General features: G+C 52.4%; 1 protein-coding gene across 1 annotated transcript; it reads left to right on the top strand.

The window, feature by feature from the left end:
* Positions 1-1,522: 1,522 nt before the first annotated feature.
* On the top strand, positions 1,523-2,473 carry LOC136116222 (olfactory receptor 14J1-like). The gene has a single exon (XM_065862424.2). The coding sequence runs from the start codon at positions 1,523-1,525 to the stop codon at positions 2,471-2,473; it is 951 nt and encodes a 316-aa protein (XP_065718496.2).
* Positions 2,474-21,363: the final 18,890 nt, after the last annotated feature.

The raw sequence follows: 21,363 nt of genomic DNA on the forward strand, positions 1-21,363 counted from the left end.
CAGATCACTCCCAGGATTTTTCCAAGGGGATGCCTCAAGGACAAGATCAGTGCAAGGATTACCAGACAGATAAGGAGCTTTCCTGAGCCTGTCTTTTCAGTTTCCTCTCTCAAGGGGTGTGGGGTGCAGGAAAGGAGAAAATGAAAATGAGCCCTCCTGCTTAAACAAGTCACTGAGACTCCTGAACTGCAACTCTGAGTGATCAGTACATCTGCCAGAAGGCTCATAACATCCCTTCACCACCCCTCTGCCTGTGCACAGCACCTGCATCACCTTGGTTGGACCCCTCAGCCTAGTCTGAAGTGTCCTGTTTTCCAGCCTGCAAACAGGAAGATGCCCCCAGGCAGTGCCCTGTGAACAGGCAGGACCTGTAGTGCCAGGGGGAGGGCAGAGAGGGTGGGATGGGGTCTGTGAGCACTGACAGGGAAGAGACATGGACAGGGAAACACCTCCCAGGGGGAGAATCTCCGGGCAGCAGGGGAATGATCTGAAATGAGAGGAAACTGAACCCAGAATTGTTATGGGAGGGAGAACAGAGGAAAGACCCTGTGATCCCCTGCAGTGCTGATCCCTCCTGTGAGCAGCCCCCTGGCCTCCTGTCCCACCCAGCAAAGCCTTTGCCCTCAGGGCCGGGGGCTCCAAGGCATGAAGCAGCTCCTGTGCAGCCAGAGCTCCAGTTCCTCTGCAGAGCACAGGGGCTGAGAGCAGCTGCCCGGCAATGTTGGTGTCTGGGAGGTGGCTGCACAGCTGGGAAGGGTGACGCTGTCTGAGTGCCCGGCTGCCTCTGCCCTGGCCTCTCTCACACCCACCCTCACCGCATCATCCTTCTTACTCCCCTGCTCTGGGTCACTGCTCTTGGGATCTTGTTCTTGCTGTCAGGCTCTCTGGGGATGGCAGTTTCAGCTGCAGAGTCACAGCCTGATCTTGTGGGTTCTTTCCTGCAGCTGTGTCCATGGGAACAGTTGTCCCAGCTTTGCTCTGACCTGTGGGGTGTGGGCAATGCAGCCTGTGGGGCTGGGGAATGAGCTGAGTCTCCCTGAATCAAATGCCATCATTAGGACCCTTGTGTGTTTCGCTGAGGTTTCCTTCCAGAAGTGAGGTTCCATCCAGGATGGAAACCTGTCCTACAGCATCTGTGTGTTATCTGAAAGCCCCTCAGAGAAATGCAGAGATGCTGCAACCAAGAAAATGCTTTTTAGGAAAGGATGAGACTTGTTTTGGTTCCATCCGACAAAGCTGAACCCCAGTACTGTCCCCTGCCCCCCGTTCCCATGTCCCCTGCTGCAGAGCAGGGCTGACTCCTCGACAGCCAGCGGGTACAGGCCCTGCTCCTCATAGCACCTCCAGACAGCACCACCCAGGGCTCAGACACAGAGTTGGAGGAAGGTCTGGGAAAGGACAAGGGGGTGTAGATGAGGGGGAGGGTGTATGAGAAATAGCTTTGATTTTGCTCAGAGAAGTCTCCCCTAACTTGTCACTGGCTTTTCTTCTTTGGTCAGTGTCCTATGTCGAGAGGCAGCAAATGTCCAACAGCAGTTCCTCCCAGTTCCTCCTCCTGCCGTTCGCAGACACACGGGAGCTGCAGCTCTTGCACTTCTGTCTCTTCCTGGGCATCTACCTGGCTGCCCTCCTGGGCAACGGCCTCATCATCACCACCATAGCCTGGGACCAGCACCTCCACACCCCCATGTACTTCTTCCTGCTCAACCTCGCCCTCCTGGACCTTGGCTTCATCTCCACCACTGTCCCCAAGTCCATGGCCATTTCCCTCTGCGACACCAGGGCCATCTCCTACACAGGATGTGCTGCACAGGTCTTTTTTTTCTTTTTCTATGCTACAGGAGAATGTTCTCTTCTCACCATCATGTCCTATGACCGCTACGTTGCCATCTGCAAACCCCTGCACTACGGGACCCTCCTGGGCAGCAGAGCTTGTGTCCACAGGGCAGCAGCTGCCTGGGCCACTGGGTTTCTCAATGCTCTGCTGCACACGGCCAATACATTTTCACTGCCACTGTGCAAGGGCAATGCCCTGGACCAGTTCTTCTGTGAAATCCCCCAGATCCTCAAGCTCTCCTGGTCACGCTCCTACCTCAAGGAAGTCAGGCTTCTTGTGCTTAGTATATCAGTAGTATTTGGGTGTTTTGTGTTCATTGTGGTGTCCTATGTGCAGATCTTCAGGGCCGTGCTGAGGATCCCCTCTGAGCAGGGACGGCACAAAGCCTTTTCCACCTGCCTCCCTCACCTGGCCGTGGTCTCCCTGTATGTCAGCACTGGCATATTCACCTACCTGAAGCCCCCCTCTATCTCTTCCCCATCCCTGGATCTGGTGGTGTCTGTTCTGTACTCGGTGGTGCCTCCAGCCGTGAACCCCCTCATCTACAGCATGAGGAACCAGGAGATCAAGGATGTCCTGTGCAAACTGATGACTGATATTTTCCTGAAGCAAGTCTTCTCGTCAGCTTCTGCATAGCAGTTATAGAACAATTCATTGTATTACATCTTCTCTTTTTGTGTGGTTTGTTTGTTTCTTTGTTTGTGCTTTGTTTTTCTACTTTAATTTTGCCTTTTTTTTTTTTTTTGTGATGGTGGTTTAGTTTTAGTCACTAGAATATTGTCATCCCCTTTGTAATTCACTCTCTTATGTGCCTTTCTGTCTGACTGGATTTTTAAATAAAGAGTTGGTTTTATGTGTTTAACCATAACAACGGCCACCACAAATATTTGGGAATATTTCCTGAAATCCTTACTCCAAGGTACTTTTGGAGCTGCAGGGACAGTTTGTGCGTTTGTACGGAAGGAAATGAAGTCCAGGTACAGCAGTGTCACTGGGGAGCACCGTCTCTGGATCTTCAGGTGCTGTTTTTTTTTTACTTCCACAGTTTCCTTCCCACCCCTTGTGTTGGTTCAAGGCTTGAGTGCTCTGGCAGCTTGGTCACCATCCTGCTGTGTGTGAGACCTGTAACCGCAGGGAAGGACAGGCAATGGGCACTGCTGTGACAGAGCTGGCATGCATAATGAAGGGTGATCTCCTCAGGGCAGTGCCTGTATGTTTATGTGTTTTTACAGAGTTTCTCTCAAGAAAAGCCCAAGAAATTTGCGCACAGATGCAAACCCCATTGTACAGCTGAGCAGTGTGTGTGTGCAGGGCTGGCACACAGCAGTGTCCCCTCACAGCCAGGCCTCCTGCCAGAGACCTGCAGGACCAGCAGAGCAGGGTACGACTGGTGCCCGTGTGCACTGGACACCCCTTTGGAAGGAGCCTCAGGTCAATCATCATGCACTGGCCCCTCAGGACTACCATTTCTAACCCTGGCCTCCCACCTTAGCTCAGAGAGGTTGTTCTTCTTTCCATGAAGATACATTGAATGAATAGGTCTGAAGTCCATGTTGCACTGTACAGGTGAGTTGTAAACATGCACATCATGTATGTGAGGTGAGATGAACCCAAGCGAGCACAAATGCCATCAGCTGTTCCTTGGGGGTACCATGAAGGCCTGCTTCTTTGAACTGGGATCTTCTTACTTGAACCAAGGTCCATGTGTCCATTCCTCATGATGTGGGAAATCTGAGGTGAGTACAGAGTATGTGACACACCAAAGGGATGAGATACTTCCCATCGTTTGAGTGTCGTACCAGGAGGCCAGAGGGACACTGTGACTCCTGCCTCTGTGTGAAAAAGGGACAGACTCAGTCTCTGAACATCCCTGGGTGCATAAGGAGTCCAGGAGGGCAGCTCAGATGCGGATGCTTGATGGAACCCTGATATTTTTGTTTGTGACTCGAGGAACAAACCCCGTTGGATCAATGAGATTCATCTCAGCTGCCTTGGACAGGATCATTGCAAGTGCTCCAGTCTGCTACGTCACCCTTAGCCATGATTCCGGATTGTGCTCTCAAATGTGTCATAGAAACCAGAATGATTCTGGGGTCTTCAGAAAATGCAGACCCATCTTGAAGTAGAGCAGGAATAGGAACTGGGAGAATTACAGGCTGGCCACCCTACGTCCCGCCCTGGGAAGGGGATGGGACATGTGGTCCTGAAGCCATTTCCAGGAATGTGAAGGACAAGGAAGGGACTGCTGAACCCAAATGGACAGGGGAAAGAAAGGCATGTTGTGTACAGGGTGTTTGCAAAGCTCAGCCATGGTCTCCTTCTGGCCAGAGTGGTGCTGATGGGGCTCAAGAAGTGGATGCTGGGTGGGATGTTGGCTGGGTGGGAAGCTGGCACAAATATCATCAGTGGTACAAAGTCCTCCATGCAGCCAGTTTCTGGTGTCATCTCTCAGTGATCAGCACTTGGGGAACACTGTTGAACATCTTTATTCTCCCCTTCTATGATATGTCATAGAAGATGACACAGAGCATGAGAAATCACCCAAAAGGAGCAGGAGATCAGTCCATCTCCTTGTGTTTCAAGGAACAGAGCATGAGAGTGGAGACACATCAGTCAATGTATGGAAATACCGGGGTGAGAGCAAGGGGAGGAAGCAAGATGGGTGTTTACAGCCCGCAGGGAAACAGAAGCAGCTGTGGGACAGTGTAGGACAACCTGTGGTGGAGATGGCAAAGGGCACTGGCAAGGCTGGATGTCACCAAGAGGACCCAAGTCTTTGTCCCCTTGGCTATGGCCATCGCCTCTGCCACCAAGGCCTGTGAGAAGACATGTTGTCCTGCGGCACTGGGGCACCTCATGGCCTCCTTGCACACCCCCAGGAAGGCTGGGAGCTGTCACACCATTGTCCTTCACTCAGCACCACACAGCCCACATCCCCCTGGCCCAGGAAGAGCCCTGAGCAATGTGTGAGCGACAGGATCTGCCTTCCCAGGGGCTGGGGGTCAGGCCTTGGCCTCTGTGCTTCACCCAACAAAACCAGGGTTTTCTCAGCACCTCAGCTGCCTGCACATTTCCCTTTGTTTATCTGCCACCACGGCCTCCAATCCTCTGCTCTAACGAGTCCCTGGGGAGGCTTTGCTGGTTCTTGCCCTCAGTGGAACTCATTAATACTTCAAGGTACTTAGTACTTTTTTCTTCTGACTTTGTCTCTTTGTGTAATTTCCTTTTAGCTTGTACAGTTAATTTAAGAGTTTTCCTAGTCTAGTTACAGAGAATGATTTCAAAAGCTTGTAATAAAATTATTTTTCTTTTTTAGTAAAGTGTATAGTTTATTATTTTTCAGTGTGGAGAAGAGGTGATTGCAGCATTGATGCTGATCTAGGGTCTCTCCTATGTTCTAGAGTCTTCTCCTGCAGCCTCACCTGGAGCACTGTTTGCAGGGCTGGGTGCCACAGTATTAAAAAGATATTACGTGCTAGAGAATGTCCAGAAGAGGCTATGAACTTATTGCAGGGTTTGAAGGGGAAGCCGTATGAGAAGTGGCTGAAGTCACTTCTTTTTTTCAGCCTGGAGAAAACTGAGTTGAGCTCATCATGGTCTACAGCTTCCTCACAAGGGGAGGAGGAAGGGCAGGCATTGAACTCTTGTCTTTAGTGACCAGTGACAGGACCCGAGGGAATGGCAGAAGGTGATCTGGGAGAGGTTTAGGTTGGACATGAGGAAAAGGTTCTTCACCCAGAGGTGCTGGACACTGAACAGGCTCCCCAGGGAGGTGTCACGGCCCCAACCTGACAGTGTTCAAGAAGAGACTGGACAACGTCCTCAGACACACGGGGTGACCTGTGGGGTGTCCTGTGCAGGGACAGGAGTTGGACTCGATGAGGGTGGTCAGCAGAATTGCTACTTTGGCCTTCCGAAAGGCAGACTTTGATCTGTTCAGAAGGCTGGTTGGCAGAGTCCCTTGGGAGGCAGTCCAGAAAGAGAACGGAGTCCAGGAAGGGTGTTCTCTCTTCAGGAAGGTGATCTCAGAGGTGCAGGAGCGGCTGTGCCCTTGTGCCAGAAGGCGAGCTCTCAGGGAGGAAGTTCTGGCCCGGCTGAAGAGAGCTGTGGCTGGAACTTGGGAATAAAAGGAGAATGTATAACTTTTGGAAGAACTGGCAGGAGACTCAAGGGGACTACAGGGATGCTTTAGCTGGACCCAAAGAGTTGTGTTGAATGAAGTCAAATCCAGTTGGTGACCGATTATGAGTGGTGTCCTCAGGGCTCAGTATTGGGGTCAGTTGTGTTTAATCTCTTTATCAATGGTCTGGATGAGAGGATCGAGTGCACCCTCAGTAAGTTTGCAAATGACACAAAATTGGGTGGGAGTGTTGATCTGCTGGACGGTAGGAAGGCTCTGTAGAGGGATCCGACTGGCTGGAGGGTTGGGCTGAGGCCACTTGTATGAGGTTCAACAAGGCCAAGTGCCGCATCCTGCACTTGGGTCAGAACAACCACAGGCAACGCTACAGTCTCAGGGAGAGTGATTGGAAAGCTGCCTGGAAGGGAGGGACCTGGGGTGTTGATTGACAGCAGCTGAACATTAGCCAGTGTGTGCCCAGGTGGCCACCAGCCTCCTGGTTTCTTTCAGGAATAGTGTTGCCAGCAGGACTAGAGGAGTGATCATTCCCTCGTACTCGACACTGGTGAGGTCGCACCTTAAATGACAAGGAAGACATCGACATGCAGGAGAGAGATCAGAGGAGGGTGACAACACTGGTAGAGGGACTGGAGCACAAGTGTGATGGGGAGCAGTTGAGGGACCTTGGGGGATTGAGTCTGGAGAAAAGAAGGCTGAGGAGAGACCTTATCACTCTCTACAGCTATATGAAAGGAGGTTGGAGCATGGAGGGTGTTGGTCTCTTCTGCCAAGTACCAAGTGACAGGACAAGAGGAAATGGCCTCAGGTTGTGCCAGGGGAGGTTCAGATTGGATAGTGGGAAACTTTTCTTCACCGAGAGGTTTTGAAGCAATGGAACAGACTGCTCAGAGAGGTGGTGGAGTCACCATCACTGAAGGTGTCTAAAAGACAGATAGATGAGGCTCTTAGGGACATGGTTTAATGCCAGATGTAGGTTATGGTTGGACTCAACGATCTTGAGGATCTCTTCCAACCACAATTATTCTATGATTCTATGATAAGTCATTTTTGATATTTTCTTTCTCAGAGGACCATGCATCCTCCCTGAGAGCCAGGACTTTTCTGAGGTGTTGGAGAGATGTCTCACGGTCACACCAGCCAGTTCCACCAGCACCTGTCTGTCCCTTCCCGCACCAAAAGTTTTCTCTATATTTCAACCTTCCAGGCGAGTTTCTGGGACACAGCAAATGCTGTCCAGGTCCTCTGGGCCTGTTCAGAAGAGAGCAGCAGGCCAGCATGTTGATGGGCTCTCTGTGCACCTCAAAGCTTTCCTGACCATTTTTCTCAATGCCTCACTTGTACTCAACCTTTCTGGTCCTTAAGCTGTGGATGAGGGGATTGAGCAGGGATGTGGGGATGGTGTAGAAAAAAACCTGTGTCAAACTGTCTTGTGAGGGCTGTTCTGGGCATCCCACAGTCAAGGATGAGAGTGCTGTAGAAAACAGTGGCACTGGTGAGGTTAGAGGAGCTGGTGGACAAGGTCTTGTGCCTGTCTACACTGGGATAGAGAGCAGTGATGCACTCATGCGATGCCCATGTGAACACGGAGAGGACAAATGGCTCTAAAATGCAAACAGTACATGCGAGAGGAAATAATCCTAACACATCTGTGAGCAGAGGTGGTGCCGTCATCAGTCACAAAACTGGGCAGCAGGTGGGTCTGGGTGGTGGAGCTGTATTGGGTCTCCAGGGAGGTCACACTGACCTCGGTTCAAGGAAGCACATCCCAGTGTTGCATTCAGGTGGTTTCTTGATGAAGTCACTTTCAACATGAAGTAACATTGATACACCACCCCACAGGCCTCCATGGCCCCCACACAAATAGCTGATGGCATTTGTGCTCATTTGGGTTCATTTCTCCCCACACAGGATGTGGATGCTCACATGTCCCCTCAGTGCACACCTGGACTTCTGACCTAGTCATCTGCTGTCCTTCCATGGGGGGAAGAACAAGCTCTCTGAGCTGTGGTGAGAGGACAGTGATCAAAATGGTGGCTGCAAGAGGCAACAGCCCCAAGCTGGCACCTGGCAGCATGACAGACTGTTTGCATGTCTCTCTTGCACACACACTGTGTCCTGCTCTTCTCCTGGGACATCCCATCTCCCACAAAGCCTTTGCCCAAGGAGAGTACACCTGCACTGGCCTGGCTGCCATTCCTGCCCCCTGTCCCCACGCTCCCCACAGCCCCGAGATGGAGGTTTTGCTCTGTAGATCAAGTGGGCTGTGGTGCCCGGGCTGTGGTGACTCTGCGGGGCCACACTGGTCAGGCTGGGAGGCAGGCCCAGCTGATGGTGGTCACTGCCACTAACAACCTCCCACACAAACTCTTGGGTGGCCATGGAGGGTGCTCAGAGGGACCCTGCCTTATTCACCATCTGTGTGGGTGCTGGCCACCAACAAGCAACACCTGAACAACCAGTCTGAAGTCCCTCGAAAGCCACACTGGGACCCTGATCCCACCACACTGAGTTCACAGAGGAAAAAGCAAAGCAACGAGCATCTTCAGAGTCTCTTCCTTAGGCATGTTCTTTAAAACAGCTCTGGAAGAAGATCTAAACCTTCAGGCACTGTACTAAGGAGATGCCCTTGCTGATGGAGATGCTGTTCTGAGGCCAGCTCTGTGACACAAGTGACCACTGCCTGTCCTGGTCACAGCACTGACACACAGCAAGACGGTGACCAAGCCTTGGGAGCGCTCAGGCCTTGCACCAACACAAGGGCTGAGAAGGAGAGTGTGGGAGTGGAAAGAGAAGGATTCTGGAAAGAACAAGGCTGGTGCTGCCTGGCAGAGCTGCTCTGCTGGGACTGTTTGCTCCATCTTTCCACACAGAAGAAAGATCTCAGACAAACATTTCAATGCAGGGTCATTTATTTTGATTAAATACACAGAGAGCAAGACTTCTCGTTTACAAGGTCTATGACTTGAACTATAAATGTGGACAGAGAATTAGAAGTGGGATGATTAATGACATCTATTTGTGAGCAATATTATCATAGTTTAAAAAGCAAACCAATCAATCCTGCCTGCAGCACTGAGGGCACAGGAGTCAGGCACAGAGAGGGGAAAGGCAATGTAGGTGGCTGCTTGCTGAGGGCTCATTGAGAGACAAATCTTCACAGTCCTTACATGGTAAGTCTCTGGCTGTTGGACAATACTGCTGCATTTCCTGGAGAGAGACCCAAAGATGATACATCCCACAATTTACAGGATCTGTCAGGTCTCTCTCACAGTATCTCTGCTGTAGAGAAGAACACACTCCAGAGCAGGGCTTCCCTGCGGCATCATCAATGGGAAAGGGCATCATGGCACCTTCTGCTGAGGGTGACTGCAGGGGGAGCTCCCAGGGGTGCCCAGGGCTGTCCTGCAGAGCAGGGTCCCTGCACCCCAGGGCTGTGCCGGGGCAGGGACTCTGCCACCTGCCAGGGTCAGTGCTCAGCCTGCCCGGGGAGATCCCAACAATACTGAGGGGAGAAGATGTCACATGAAGGAGCAAACGCTATAGGGCAGGAAATGTGTTTCTGCTGTGGAGAGGGTGCTGTGTGGGTCAGGGCTGCTCACAGCTCGAGATCACCCCAAGATTTTTCAAAGGGGATGCCTCAAGGACAAGATCAGTGCAAGGATTACCAGACAGAAATGGAGCTTTCCTGAGCCTCTCTTTTCAGTTTCCTATCCCAAGGGGTGGGGGTGCAGGAAACGATAAAGTAAAAATGAGCTCTCATGCTTAGACAAGTCACTGAGACTCCTGAACTGCAACTCTGAGTGATCAGTACATCTGCCAGAAGGCTCATAACATCCCTTCACCACCCCTCTGCCTCTGCACAGCACCTGCATCACCTTTGCCGGACCCGTCAGCCTAGTCTGACCTGTCCTGTTTTCCAGCCTGCAAACAGGAAGATGCCCCCAGGCAGTGCCCTGTGAACAGGCAGGATCTGTAGGGCCGGGGGGAGGGCACAGAGGGTGGGATGGGGTCTGTGAGCACTGACAGGGAAGAGACATGGACAGGGAAACACCTCCCAGGGGGAGAATGATCAGAAATGAGAGGAAATTAGGCCTGGAATTCTATGGGAGGGAGAACAGAGAAAAGTGCCTGTGATCCCCTGCAGTGCAGATCCCTCCTGTGAGCAGCCCCCTGGCCTCCTGTCCCCCCCAGCAAAGCCTCTGCCCTCAGGGCCGGGGACTCCAAGGCATGAAGCAGCTCCTGTGCAGCCAGAGCTCCAGTTCCTCTGCAGAGCACAGGGGCTGAGAGCAGCTGCCCGGCAATGTTGGTGTCTGGGAGGTGGCTGCACAGCTGGGAAGGGTGACGCTGTCTGAGTGCCCAGCTGCCTCTGCCCTGGCCTCTCTCACACCCACCCTCACCGCATTGTCCTTCTTGCTCCCCTGCTCTGGGTCACTGCTGTTGGGATCTTGTTCTTGCTGTCAGGCTCTATGGGGATGGCAGTTTCAGCTGCAGAGTCACAGCCTGACCTTGTGGGTCCTTTCCTGCAGCTGTGTCCATGGGAACACGTGTCCAGCTTTGCTTTGCCCTGTGGGGCTGTGGGCAATGCAGTCTGTGGGGCTGGGGAATGAGCTGAGTCTCCCTGAATCAAACGCTATCATTAGGACTCTTGATTGTCTCCTTAAGGTTTTGTTCCAAGCTGTGAGCTTCCATCCAGGATGCAAACCTGTCCAACAGCATCTGTGTGTTATCTGAATCCCCATGTAGAAGCACAGAAATTAAGCAACAGAGAAAATGTTGTTTGGTTTGTGAAAAAAAGTCGTGTGTGTCCTGGGCTGAATGTGGGGTGCTGAGACCTTAGGAAAGGGTGAGACATGGCATGGTCTGAGGTGGATCCCTGTACTCTAAGCAGTGCCTGGTGGCTTTTCAGGGTAACATGGGAGTGTGATCAGTCTCCATCTCAGAAAGGTGCCAGCCCAGGGCAGCTGGAGCAGGACAGAGGGACAGAGCAGCTGCCCTCACTCTGCACTGACCCACAGGCATCCTCTGGTCTCACAGGACTCGCTCTGTTCTCCCTGAGTGCAGCAGAAATGCTGAGGGTTTCTGACACCCAAGAACACTCTCCAGGGTGGGAGGGGAGAAGGAGCTGTAGAAACACCAGACCTGACCAACTCAGTTTCTCAGGCCTGGGGACACAGATGCTGACAGTCCCTTCTGCACCAGGAGCGGTTCCATCTGACACAGCTGAACCCCAGGACTGGCCCCTGCCCACCCAATCACACAGGGTCAGGCTGACTCCTCAAGAGCCCCTGGGCAGAGACCCTGCTCTTCATTGCACACTCATCAAGCACCGACGAGGGCTCCAGCCAGGACGTTCTCCTGGGAAAATAGAAGTGTCTCTTTGTGGGAGGGTCTGTGGGAAATGGCTTTGGTTTCGCCCAGAGAAGTCTCATCTAAACCATCACTGTCTTTTCCTCCTTGCACAGGTCCTCATGCCCAGAGACAGCAAATGTCCAACAGCAGCTCCATCACCCAGTTCCTCCTCCTGCCGTTCACAGACACATGGGAGCTGCAGCTCTTGCACTTCTGGCTCTTCCTGGCCATCTACCTGGCTGCCCACCTGGGCAATGGCCTCATCATCACCACCATAGCCTGGGACCAGCACCTCCACACCCCCATGTACTTCTTCCTGCTCAACCTCGCCCTCCTCGACCTGGGCTGCATCTGCACCACTGTCCCCAAATCCATGGCCATTTCCCTCTTGGATACCAGGGCCATCTCCTACACAGGATGTGCTGCACAGGTCTTTTTTTTCATGTTCTGTGCTACAGCAGAATATTCTCTTCTCACCATCATGTCCTACGACCGCTACGTTGCCATCTGCAAACCCCTGCACTACGGGACCCTCCTGGGCAGCAGAGCTTGTGTCCACATGGCAGCAGCTGCCTGGGCCACTGGGTTTCTCAGTGCTCTGCTGCACACGGCCAATACATTTTCACTGCCACTGTGCAAGGGCAATGCCCTGAACCAGTTCTTCTGTGAAATCCCCCAGATCCTCAAGCTCTCCTGCTCACACTCCTACCTCAGGCAACTTGGGCTTATTGTGGTTGGTGTCTGTTTAGCATTTGGGTGTTTTGTGTTCATCGTGGTGTCCTATGTGCAGATCCTCAGGGCCATGCTGAGGATCCCCTCTGAGCAGGGACGGCACAAAGCCTTTTCCACCTGCCTCCCTCACCTGGCTGTGGTCTCCCTGTTTGTCAGCACTGGCATGTTTGCCCACCTGAAACCCCCCTCCATCTCCTCCCCATCCCTGGATCTGGTGGTGTCTGTTCTGTACTCGGTGGTGCCTCCAGCAGTGAACCCCCTCATCTACAGCATGAGGAACCAGGAGCTCAACGACGCCCTGCAGAAACATATGACCGGATTTCTTATGAAGCTATAAACTGTATCTATCTTCTTCTACGTAAGAGTTATAGTCTAACTCATTGCAGGTTCATCCTGTCTGCAGTACTTTTTTTCTCTAGTTGTGTTTTTTTTTTTTATTGTGATAATGTTTTAAGTCCCTTTGAAATTCACTGCCTGCTCTTCTCACTGAGTGACTGTGACAATGAGGAATGGTGCTCTCTGTGTATAAGCAAAATAAAGGGCCCTTCAGGAAATATTTTTCTGGTGACATCCTAACTCCAAGGCCTTTTTGGAGCTGCAGGGACAGTTCCTGTGTGTCTGGATGGAGAGGAAAAGAGTCCAGTATGGCAGCACTGCCAGGGAGCACCAGCACTGCGTGCTCTGGCACCTTTGTCACCATCCTGCTGTGTATCACTTGTGATTGCAAGCAGGGACAGGCGATGGGGATTGTGTGGCAGAGCTGGCCTCAGAACAGCCTTTCCAGAAAGAAAGGCTTAGGTCTTCATTCAAACTTTTCTTAGAACCTCCTGCAGTGTCCTCTCACAGCCAGGCCTCCTGCCAGAGACCTGCAGGACCAGCAGAGCAGGGGCTGGGCTGTGCACTGGACACCCAACGCAATCTGCCCCAATCATCATGGACTAATCCCTCACAATGTCCATTTCCATCACTGGCCTCTCACCCCAGCTCAGAGCGGTTCTTTGTCCCTCCATGGAAAGACACTGAGTGAGTTGGTAAGAAGAAGAATGTTTGTGTTCTACAGATGAGATGTGTGCATGCACATCTTTGCCATCATCCCTACATCCATGTTATAAATGTCTTCTTCTGCAGCTTCCCCTGCTTCTACCTCCTGTGTGCTGCCTTTTTGCCCTGGAGCTCCATCAGTTCAGACAAGCACCCTCAATGAGATAAATGCTTCTGTTCATGGGTGCTTGGAGAGAAAATTCTTTGCTTGGAGCAGGCTGCCCTGTAAGGCTGATCAGATTTCCTGAGCTCCTTCACCCTTCAGACCTACTTTCTACATACAGACCTACTTCCTTCTTTGCCCACCATCCCCCAGTATGTCAAAGTCTTCTCCTCTGGAGCCCACCAGCCTGTGCTCTGCTGCTGGCCTTCCTCCCTCCCCTCCGGGGTCTGGGACCCCACTGTTTCCTGCTCACGACAGCCAAGGTGGACACTCATGTTCACATCCCTCACCAGGTCTTCCTTCTTCATCAGTACCAGATCCAGGTGAACATCACCCTCATTGGCCCACCAGGCAGATATGTTAAGAAGTTGGCCCAAGATCCTTTGAACTGCTGGCACCTGCAGCTTTGCCTGGCCAGGTAATGTCAGGGCGATTACAGTTCCCCATAGGAACCTGCTAATTTACTGGAGACATCCTAAGGTTGCTGACAGAAGATTTTTTCCATTTCTTCTCCATGATAGAGTAGTTTGTAACATCTAACTGGATTTACATGGCGAAGTCTTGGAACTGGGGGTGAGTGTGTCTGTGTTACAGTTGTCACCTCTCTGAGAAGACAACAGGTGTTCGACTGACATCAGACAGATCCAATTTCAGCTGGCACCAAGATGGACCCACTTCTGCCAAATCTGAGCCACTCAGTGATGCTGGCAGCACCTCTGGGATATTGTATTTGAGAAAGGGTAAAAAACACTGCACAACAGCAGGTGGGAGAGAGGAGGGAGGAGATGTGAGAGAAAAGCACTGCAGACACCAAGGTCATATCCCATAGGACCCAAGCAGGTCCCTCAGCAGGCCAAAGCTTGCTCTCCTGAAATCCTGCTCTTGGCCTTGTTATCATCTCCCAGGAGCCTCAGCTCTACTTTCCCATCCCTGACTGTTCCATCCTGACCAACTCTTTCTGGTTTGTAAGTGTGAAGTCCCACAGGGCACCTCACCCCACTGACTCCTCAGTCACCCATGGCAGGAAGATGTTGTCAAAGAGCTCCAACCCCTCCTGGATGGCTGGTACCTTGTAGATATTGGGATATCTCAGGTCTGACACAAGGACACTGCCCTGGAAACATGAGGCTTCTTTCATTTGTCTGAAGGAGGCCTCATCTAATTCCTCTTCCTGATCAGGGATCCTGTAGCTGATGTCCAGTCACCACAACACTGCCCATGTTGTTCTGCCCTGTCATTCAGACTCCTCAAACTTCAGCTGGCATTGTCTGCCCCCAGGCAGAACTTCAGGCATCTGCTATTTACCCATCAGAAAACTCTGAATTTTGACAAGATGAAAAGACCAGTGCTGTATCGGGGCAGGAGAATAAACCCGTCCATGAGGACAGAGCAGGACCTGATACACTGAGCAGTGACCCTGAGGAGAAGGGCCTGGGCACTCCAAGGTCCCCACACCAGCCCGTGGTGCATGCTCACCATGAACAAGGCAGCTGAACACGGGGCTGCATGAGGAGGAGCGTGGGGACCCAGACACCCGGAGTTCTCATCCCATTCGGTTCAGCACTGGTATGACCCCACACACACGGGGGTGTGCCAGTGTGCGGCTTCCCAGTTTGGAGAAGCAGGGAGGAACTGGAGAGTGCAGGGCTCTACCAAGGCAGGTTCAGCACCTTGTGCACATGGTGTGGGATGCTGAGGGACCTGGGCTGCTTTGGCCCAGCAGCACTGGGGAGGTTGCAGCAGTGCAGGAGTAGCCTGAGAGTGCTTGAAGGGTGGTTTCAGAGATGGTGGAGGTTTTCTGCATAGTGGGAAAGAGTTTGAGAAATAAATAATGGCCCGAAGTGCAGCTGGGGAGGTCCAGGCTGGACATGAGCAGCAAGGAATGTGACTGGAAGGGCAGTGCTGTGGTGGAGCAAGACAGCAGAGGGAGTCTGCATCAGCCCAAGGCTTTGTGCTTCAAGGAACAGCTGGGGAGGATGCAGAGATCTCAGCAAAGGAAGAAAGATGCTCAGACAAGAGCAAGGTGGGGCAGCAGGGGGGATGTCTGCAGCCTGCAGGGAAAGAGGTGCAGGGGATGCCACAGCACAGGACAGGCTGTGGTGGAGATGATCAAGGGATGTAAAGAGGCTGAAAGCCCCCACCAGACATGAGCTCCTTCTCCCCTTGGCTATGGTTGTTGTTTCCACCTCTGATGCCTGTGAGGAGACACCTTGTCCTTCCAGCATAGGGGCCTCATGGCCTCCTTGTCCCCAGCCAGGACCCTGGGAGGTGTGGGACCATAGTCCTGCCCTTGGCCTTGCACAGCCCCACATCACACTGTCCCAGGAAGGGCCCTGGGCAACGTGGGATGGACAGGATCTGCCTTCCCAGGGCTGGGGGTCAGGGCTTGGCCCTTTGGTTAATGAAACACATCCAGGTTTACTCAGCATCAGAGAGACCTTTACTTTGCTTTTCCTGAGCTGTCATCTCTGCCTCCATTTTTCTGTTTTAACCAGACTCTATGGATGGTTTCTCAGTTGTGCCCCTCAGTGGGACCCATTAACATTGCAAGAAACTTTGGAGTTTGATTCTGACTTTCACTTCTTAGAGAAGTTACATCAACTCCACCTCAGGGTCTGAGGTCCATGGGCACAGCACCAAAGCCACCAGGGGGGTCATTAAAGTGCCTTGGGCTGCTCCTGTGCTGCTGAGCTGGGCTGGGCTCCTGGGACAGAGGGAGCTCCTGGCAAGCGGCAGCGCTGCAGAGAGACAGCTCTGCCCAGGAGCAGCTCCTCTGCACAGCGCAGCAGGGCTGAGGGATCTGCCTGGGGATCTCAGGGAGACGAGCAAGGCAGAGAGAGATTAAAGGTCGTCAGGATTGGGAGGATGACTGAGAGCTCACTGGAGGAGAAACCTTTGCAGCCCTTGCCATGGTAAGTCTCTGGGTGCAGGGCAATGCAGCTGTAGCTCCTGGAGGCATCTCCTAAAAGTGGCACAGGCACAGCTGGTGGGATCTGTAAGGAGGGGGCTCTTGTCGGGCAGTGTTGAACAGCTGTGAAGCCCGGTGAGCACCCAGGGGTGCCCAGGGCTGTACTGCAGAGCAGGGTCCCTGCATCCCAGGGTTATGCCAGGACAGGGACTCTGCCGCCTGCCAGGGTCAGCGCTCTGCCTGCCCAGGGAGATCCCAACAATACTGAGGAGAGAAAATGTGGGTGAAAGGAGTAAACTCTATAGGGCAGGAAATGCTTTTCTGCTGTGGTGCTGTGTGGGTCAGGGCTGCTCACAGATCGAGAACAACCCCAGCATTTTTCCAAGGGGATGACTCAAGGAGAAGATCAATGCAAGGATTACCAGACAGATAAGGAACTTTACTGAGCCTGTCTTTTCATTTTCCTCTATCAAGGCATGGGTGGTGCAGGAAAACATAAAATGAAAATCAGCTCTCATGCTTAAACAAGTCACTGAGACTCCTGAACTGCAACTCTGAGTGATCAGTACATCTGCCAGAAGGCTCATAACATCCCTTCACCACCCCTCTGCCTGTGCACAGCACCTGCATCACCTTGGCTGGACCCATCAGCCTAGTCTGACCTGTCCTGTTTTCCAGCCTGCAAACAGGAAGATGCCCCCAGGCAGTGCCCTGTGAACAGGCAGGATCTGTAGGGACAGGAGGAGGGCACAGAGGGTGGGATGGGGTCTGTGAGCACTGACAGGGAAGAGACATGGACAGGGAAACACCTCCCAGGGGAGAATCTCCAGGCAGCAGGGAAATGATCAGAAATGAGAGGAAACTAAACCCGGAATTGTTATGGGAGGGAGAACAGAAAAAAGTCCCTGTGACCCCCTGCAGTGCAGATCCCTCCTGTGAGCAGCCCCCTGGCCTCCTGTCCCACCCAGCAAAGCCTCTGCCCTCAGGGCCGGGGGCTCCAAGGCATGAAGCAGCTCCTGTGCAGCCAGAGCTCCAGTTCCTCTGCAGAGCACAGGGGCTGAGAGCAGCTGCCCGGCAATGTTGGTGTCTGGGAGGTGGCTGCACAGCTGGGGAAGGGTGACGCTGTCTGAGTGCCCGGCTGCCTCTGCCCTGGCCTCTCTCACACCCACCCTCACTGCATTGTCCTTCTTGCTCCCCTGCTCTGGGTCACTGCTGTTGGGATCTTGTTCTTGCTCTCAGGCTCTCTGGGGATGGCAATTTCAGCTGCAGATTCACAGCCTGATCTTGTGGGTCCTTTCCTGCAGGTGTGTCCGTTGGAACAGGTGTCCCAGCTTTGCTCTGATCTGTGGGGCTGTGGGCAATGCAGTCTGTGGGGCTGGGAATGAGCTGAGTCTCCCTTAATCAAATGCCATCATTAGGACACTTGGATATCTCCTGAGGGTTTCCTTCCAAGCTCTGAACTACCCTCCCAGATGTAAACCTGTCCTACAGCATCTGTGTGTTATCTGAAAGTCCCATGGAGAAATTCAGAGATGCTGTGACAGGTAAAACTGCTGTTCGGTTTGTGAAACAAGCTGTGTGTGTCCTGGACTAAACGTGGGGTGCTGAGACCTTAGGAAAGGCTATGACATGTCCTGGTTCTATATGACAAAGCTGAACCCCAGGACTGTCCCCTACCCCCCGTTCCCATGCCCCCTGCTGCAGAGCAGGGCCGACTACTCAGCAGCCAGTGGGCACAGGCCCTGCTCCTCACGGCACCTCCAGCCAGCACCACCCAGGGCTCAGACACGGAGATGGAGGAAGGTCTGGAAAAGAACAAGGGGGTGTGGAACAGTAGGAGTCTATGTAATGGCTTTGATATTACTGAGACAAATCTCCCCTATTTTGTCACTGTCTTTACTTCTTGTGACAGTGCCCTATGTCCAGTGTGTAAATGTCCAACAGCAGCTCCATCACCCAGTTCCTCCTCCTGCCGTTCACAGACACACGGGAGCTGCAGCTTTTGCACTTCTGGCTCTTCCTGGGCATCTACCTGGCTGCCCTCCTGTGCAACAGCCTCATCATCACCACCATAGCCTGGGACCAGCACCTCCACACCCTCATGTACTTCTTCCTCCTCAGCCTCCCCCTCCTCGACCTGGGCTCCATCTCCACTACTGTACCCAAGTCCATGGCCAATTCCCTCTGGGACACCAGGGCCATCTCCTACAGAGGATGTGCTGCCCAGTTCTTTTTTCTCTTGTTCTGTGCTGCAGCAGATTTTTTTCTCCTCACTGTCATGTGCTACGACCACTACGTTGCCATCTGCAAACCCCTGCACTACGGGACCCTCCTGGGCAGCAGAGCTTGTGTCCACATGGCAGCAGCTGCCTGGGCCACTGGGTTTCTCCATGCTCTGCTGCACACGGCCAATACATTTTCACTGCCACTGTGCAAGGGCAATGCCCTGGGCCAGTTCTTTTGTGAAATACCCCAGATCCTCAAGCTCTCCTGCTCAAACACCTACCTCAGGGAGGCTGGGCTTCTCATGTTTAGTGCTTTTTTTTTGAGGGATGTTTTGTGTTCGTTGTGGTGTCCTATGTGCAGATCTTCAGGGCCGTGCTGAGGATCCCCTCTGAGCAGGGACGGCACAAAGCCTTTTCCACCTGCCTCCCTCACCTGGCCGTGGTCTCCCTGTTTGTCAGCGCTGACATATTGGCCCACCTGAAACCCCCCTCCATCTCATCCCCCATTCTGGATTTGCTGGTGTCTGTTCTATACTCGCTGATACCTCCAACATTGAACCCCCTCATCTACAGCATGAGGAACAAGGAGCTCAAGGATGCCCTGAGGAAACTAATGGCAGGATGCATTTCAAAAATAATAAAGTGTTCAGCATCCTCTCTTTAATGGATAACAGTTTTAATGGAACTTATTAGAGGCCCGGACCTCTGTGTGTGTGTGGTGGTGGTGGTGGTTATATTTTCATAAATCCTTTTATTTTTGTCAACCACTTTCTAACTCACTGTCTGCTTTTCCGTTTCAACCCACTGGCTGTATGAATATGGAGCCATGCTCTCTGTGTACTTAAACAAAATAAAGGGCTTTGCAGTCATGTTTTTCTCTGATATTCTTCCTCCAAGGCTTTTCTGGAGCTGCAGGGACAGTTACTGTGTGTAGGAGAAGGGCAAAAAATGTCCAGCATGGCAGCACTGCCAGGGAGCACCAGCGCTTGTTCTTCCAGAGCTGTTCTGGTTCCACTCCCACACTCTCCTTCTCATCCCTTGTGTTGGTGCAAGGCCTGAGTGCTCTAGCAGCTTGGTCCCCGTCCTGCTGTGTGTCAGTGCTGTGAGCGCAGGCAGGGACAGGCAATGGGCACTGCTGTGACAGAGCTGGCCTTTGTAAAAGTACTTCTATAAAGACAGGTCATCTTCCTAGGCCAGTGTCAGAAGACTTAGGTCTTCCTGAAGTTTCTGTCAAGAACATGCCCAAGAAAGTGGCCACAGATGAGACACGAGTGTACATCTGAACAGTGTGTGTATGCAGGGCTGGTACAGCAGTGTCCTCTCACAGCCAGGCCTCCTGCCAGAGACCTGCAGGACCAGCAGAGCAGGGGCTGGGCTGTGCCCCTGTGCACTGGACACCCCATGGAAGGAGCCTCAGGTCAATCATCATAGACTGGCCACTCACAACCACCATTTCCAGCCCTGACCTCTCACCCAGAGAATCTGTTCTTCCCTCCATGTATGGACACTGAATGAGTATTCAACAGTCTGTGTTTGCTTTGTACAGATGAGATCCGATCATGCACATCATATACGTGAGGTGACATGAACACAAGTGACCACAAACACTATCAACTATTCCTTGGGGTTCCATGAAGACCTGTGGCACACACAAGGTCCTGTGGTCACTTCATTTTGGAAGTAACACCCCATGGGAAATCACCTGAATGCAGCACTGGGTTGTGCTTCCTTAACTGAGCTCCCCGGGTCCATTCCTCATGATGTGGGACATCTGAGTTCAGTGCAGAGCAGGGTGACACACCACAGCGCTGAGGTGCCTCCTGTCCCTTTGGGAGTGGCAACAGGAGGCCAGAGGGACACTGTGACTCCTGCCTCTGTGTGTAAAAGGGACAGACTCTATCTCTGAGCACCCCTGGGGGCATAAGGAGTCCTCAGACCAGTTCAGACATGGATGCCTGACAGAACGCTGGCATTTCTGTGTGTGACTCCAGGAACAAACCTCAGTGGCCCAGTGAGATTCATCTCAGCTGCCCTGGACAGGCTCATTGCAAATGCTCCAGTCTGTTCTGTCACCCTTGCCTGTGATTCTGGATTGTGCTCTCAAAAGTGACAAAGCGGTAAGAGGGGTTCTGAGGCCTTTGGAAAAGGCAGATATTGAACCCATCTGCGTGAAAAGCACGAAGGAGAATTAATGGCTGGTCAACCTGCCACCATACCCGGAATTTTGCAGGGTCACAGACATGGTGTTCCATGGTGTCCTAGTAGCCAGATCAGGGAACTCTGGGCTGGAGAAATGGAAGCTGGGTGGGAAGTTGGCTGGACAATCAAGCCAAATGTCATCAGTGGTACAAAGCCCTCCATGCAGCCAGTGACTGGTGTCATCTCTTCGTGACCAGCACTTGGACCAACACTGTTACACATCTTTATTCTCCCCTGTATGATGTCACGAGTGCACTTTCAGCTCCTCTGTGGATGATGCACAGTTGTGAGGAACCCTTGAACAACCTCACCTGGTTCACCCTGCCTGGAGCAGGACAGTGAGACAAGTGAGACAAGGGCTCTCTTCAAACCTGAAGTTATTCTGTGATTCAATGAATCTTTCCCCTGGAGAGGATTTTGAAGACAAAATAGGCAGAGGAAGAATAAAAAGAATAAAAGACAGAAAAGGAGTTCAAAAAGTTGTCAACAGAAATACAGCAGTTCCTCTGAGGAGAGTTTTTCCACTCAAATCTCCGTAGGGAATATATTTGACAAATTTGATAAAACAAGCATACTTTTATCTGATCATGTCCTGGGCCATAAAAAAGGTGATGGATAGTTATGGTATTATGAGTTCAGTTGTGTCTCAGACACTCACAATCCAGTCAGAATCATGTGGCTGTGAAGGGGACAGTGAGGTCAGTTCTGCCTCTGGAGGTGAGAGCCCAGCAGCAGGGACGTGGCTGGGAAAGAACCTCTGCCAAGGTA

Source organism: Patagioenas fasciata, chromosome 7 (assembly GCF_037038585.1).
Source record: "Patagioenas fasciata isolate bPatFas1 chromosome 7, bPatFas1.hap1, whole genome shotgun sequence".
Taxonomy (NCBI): domain Eukaryota; kingdom Metazoa; phylum Chordata; class Aves; order Columbiformes; family Columbidae; genus Patagioenas; species Patagioenas fasciata.

Coding starts and splice junctions, on each gene's coding strand:
- LOC136116222 (XM_065862424.2), top strand. CDS start 1,523: ATGTCCAACAGCAGTTCCTCCCAGTTCCTCCTCCTGCCGTTCGCAGAC.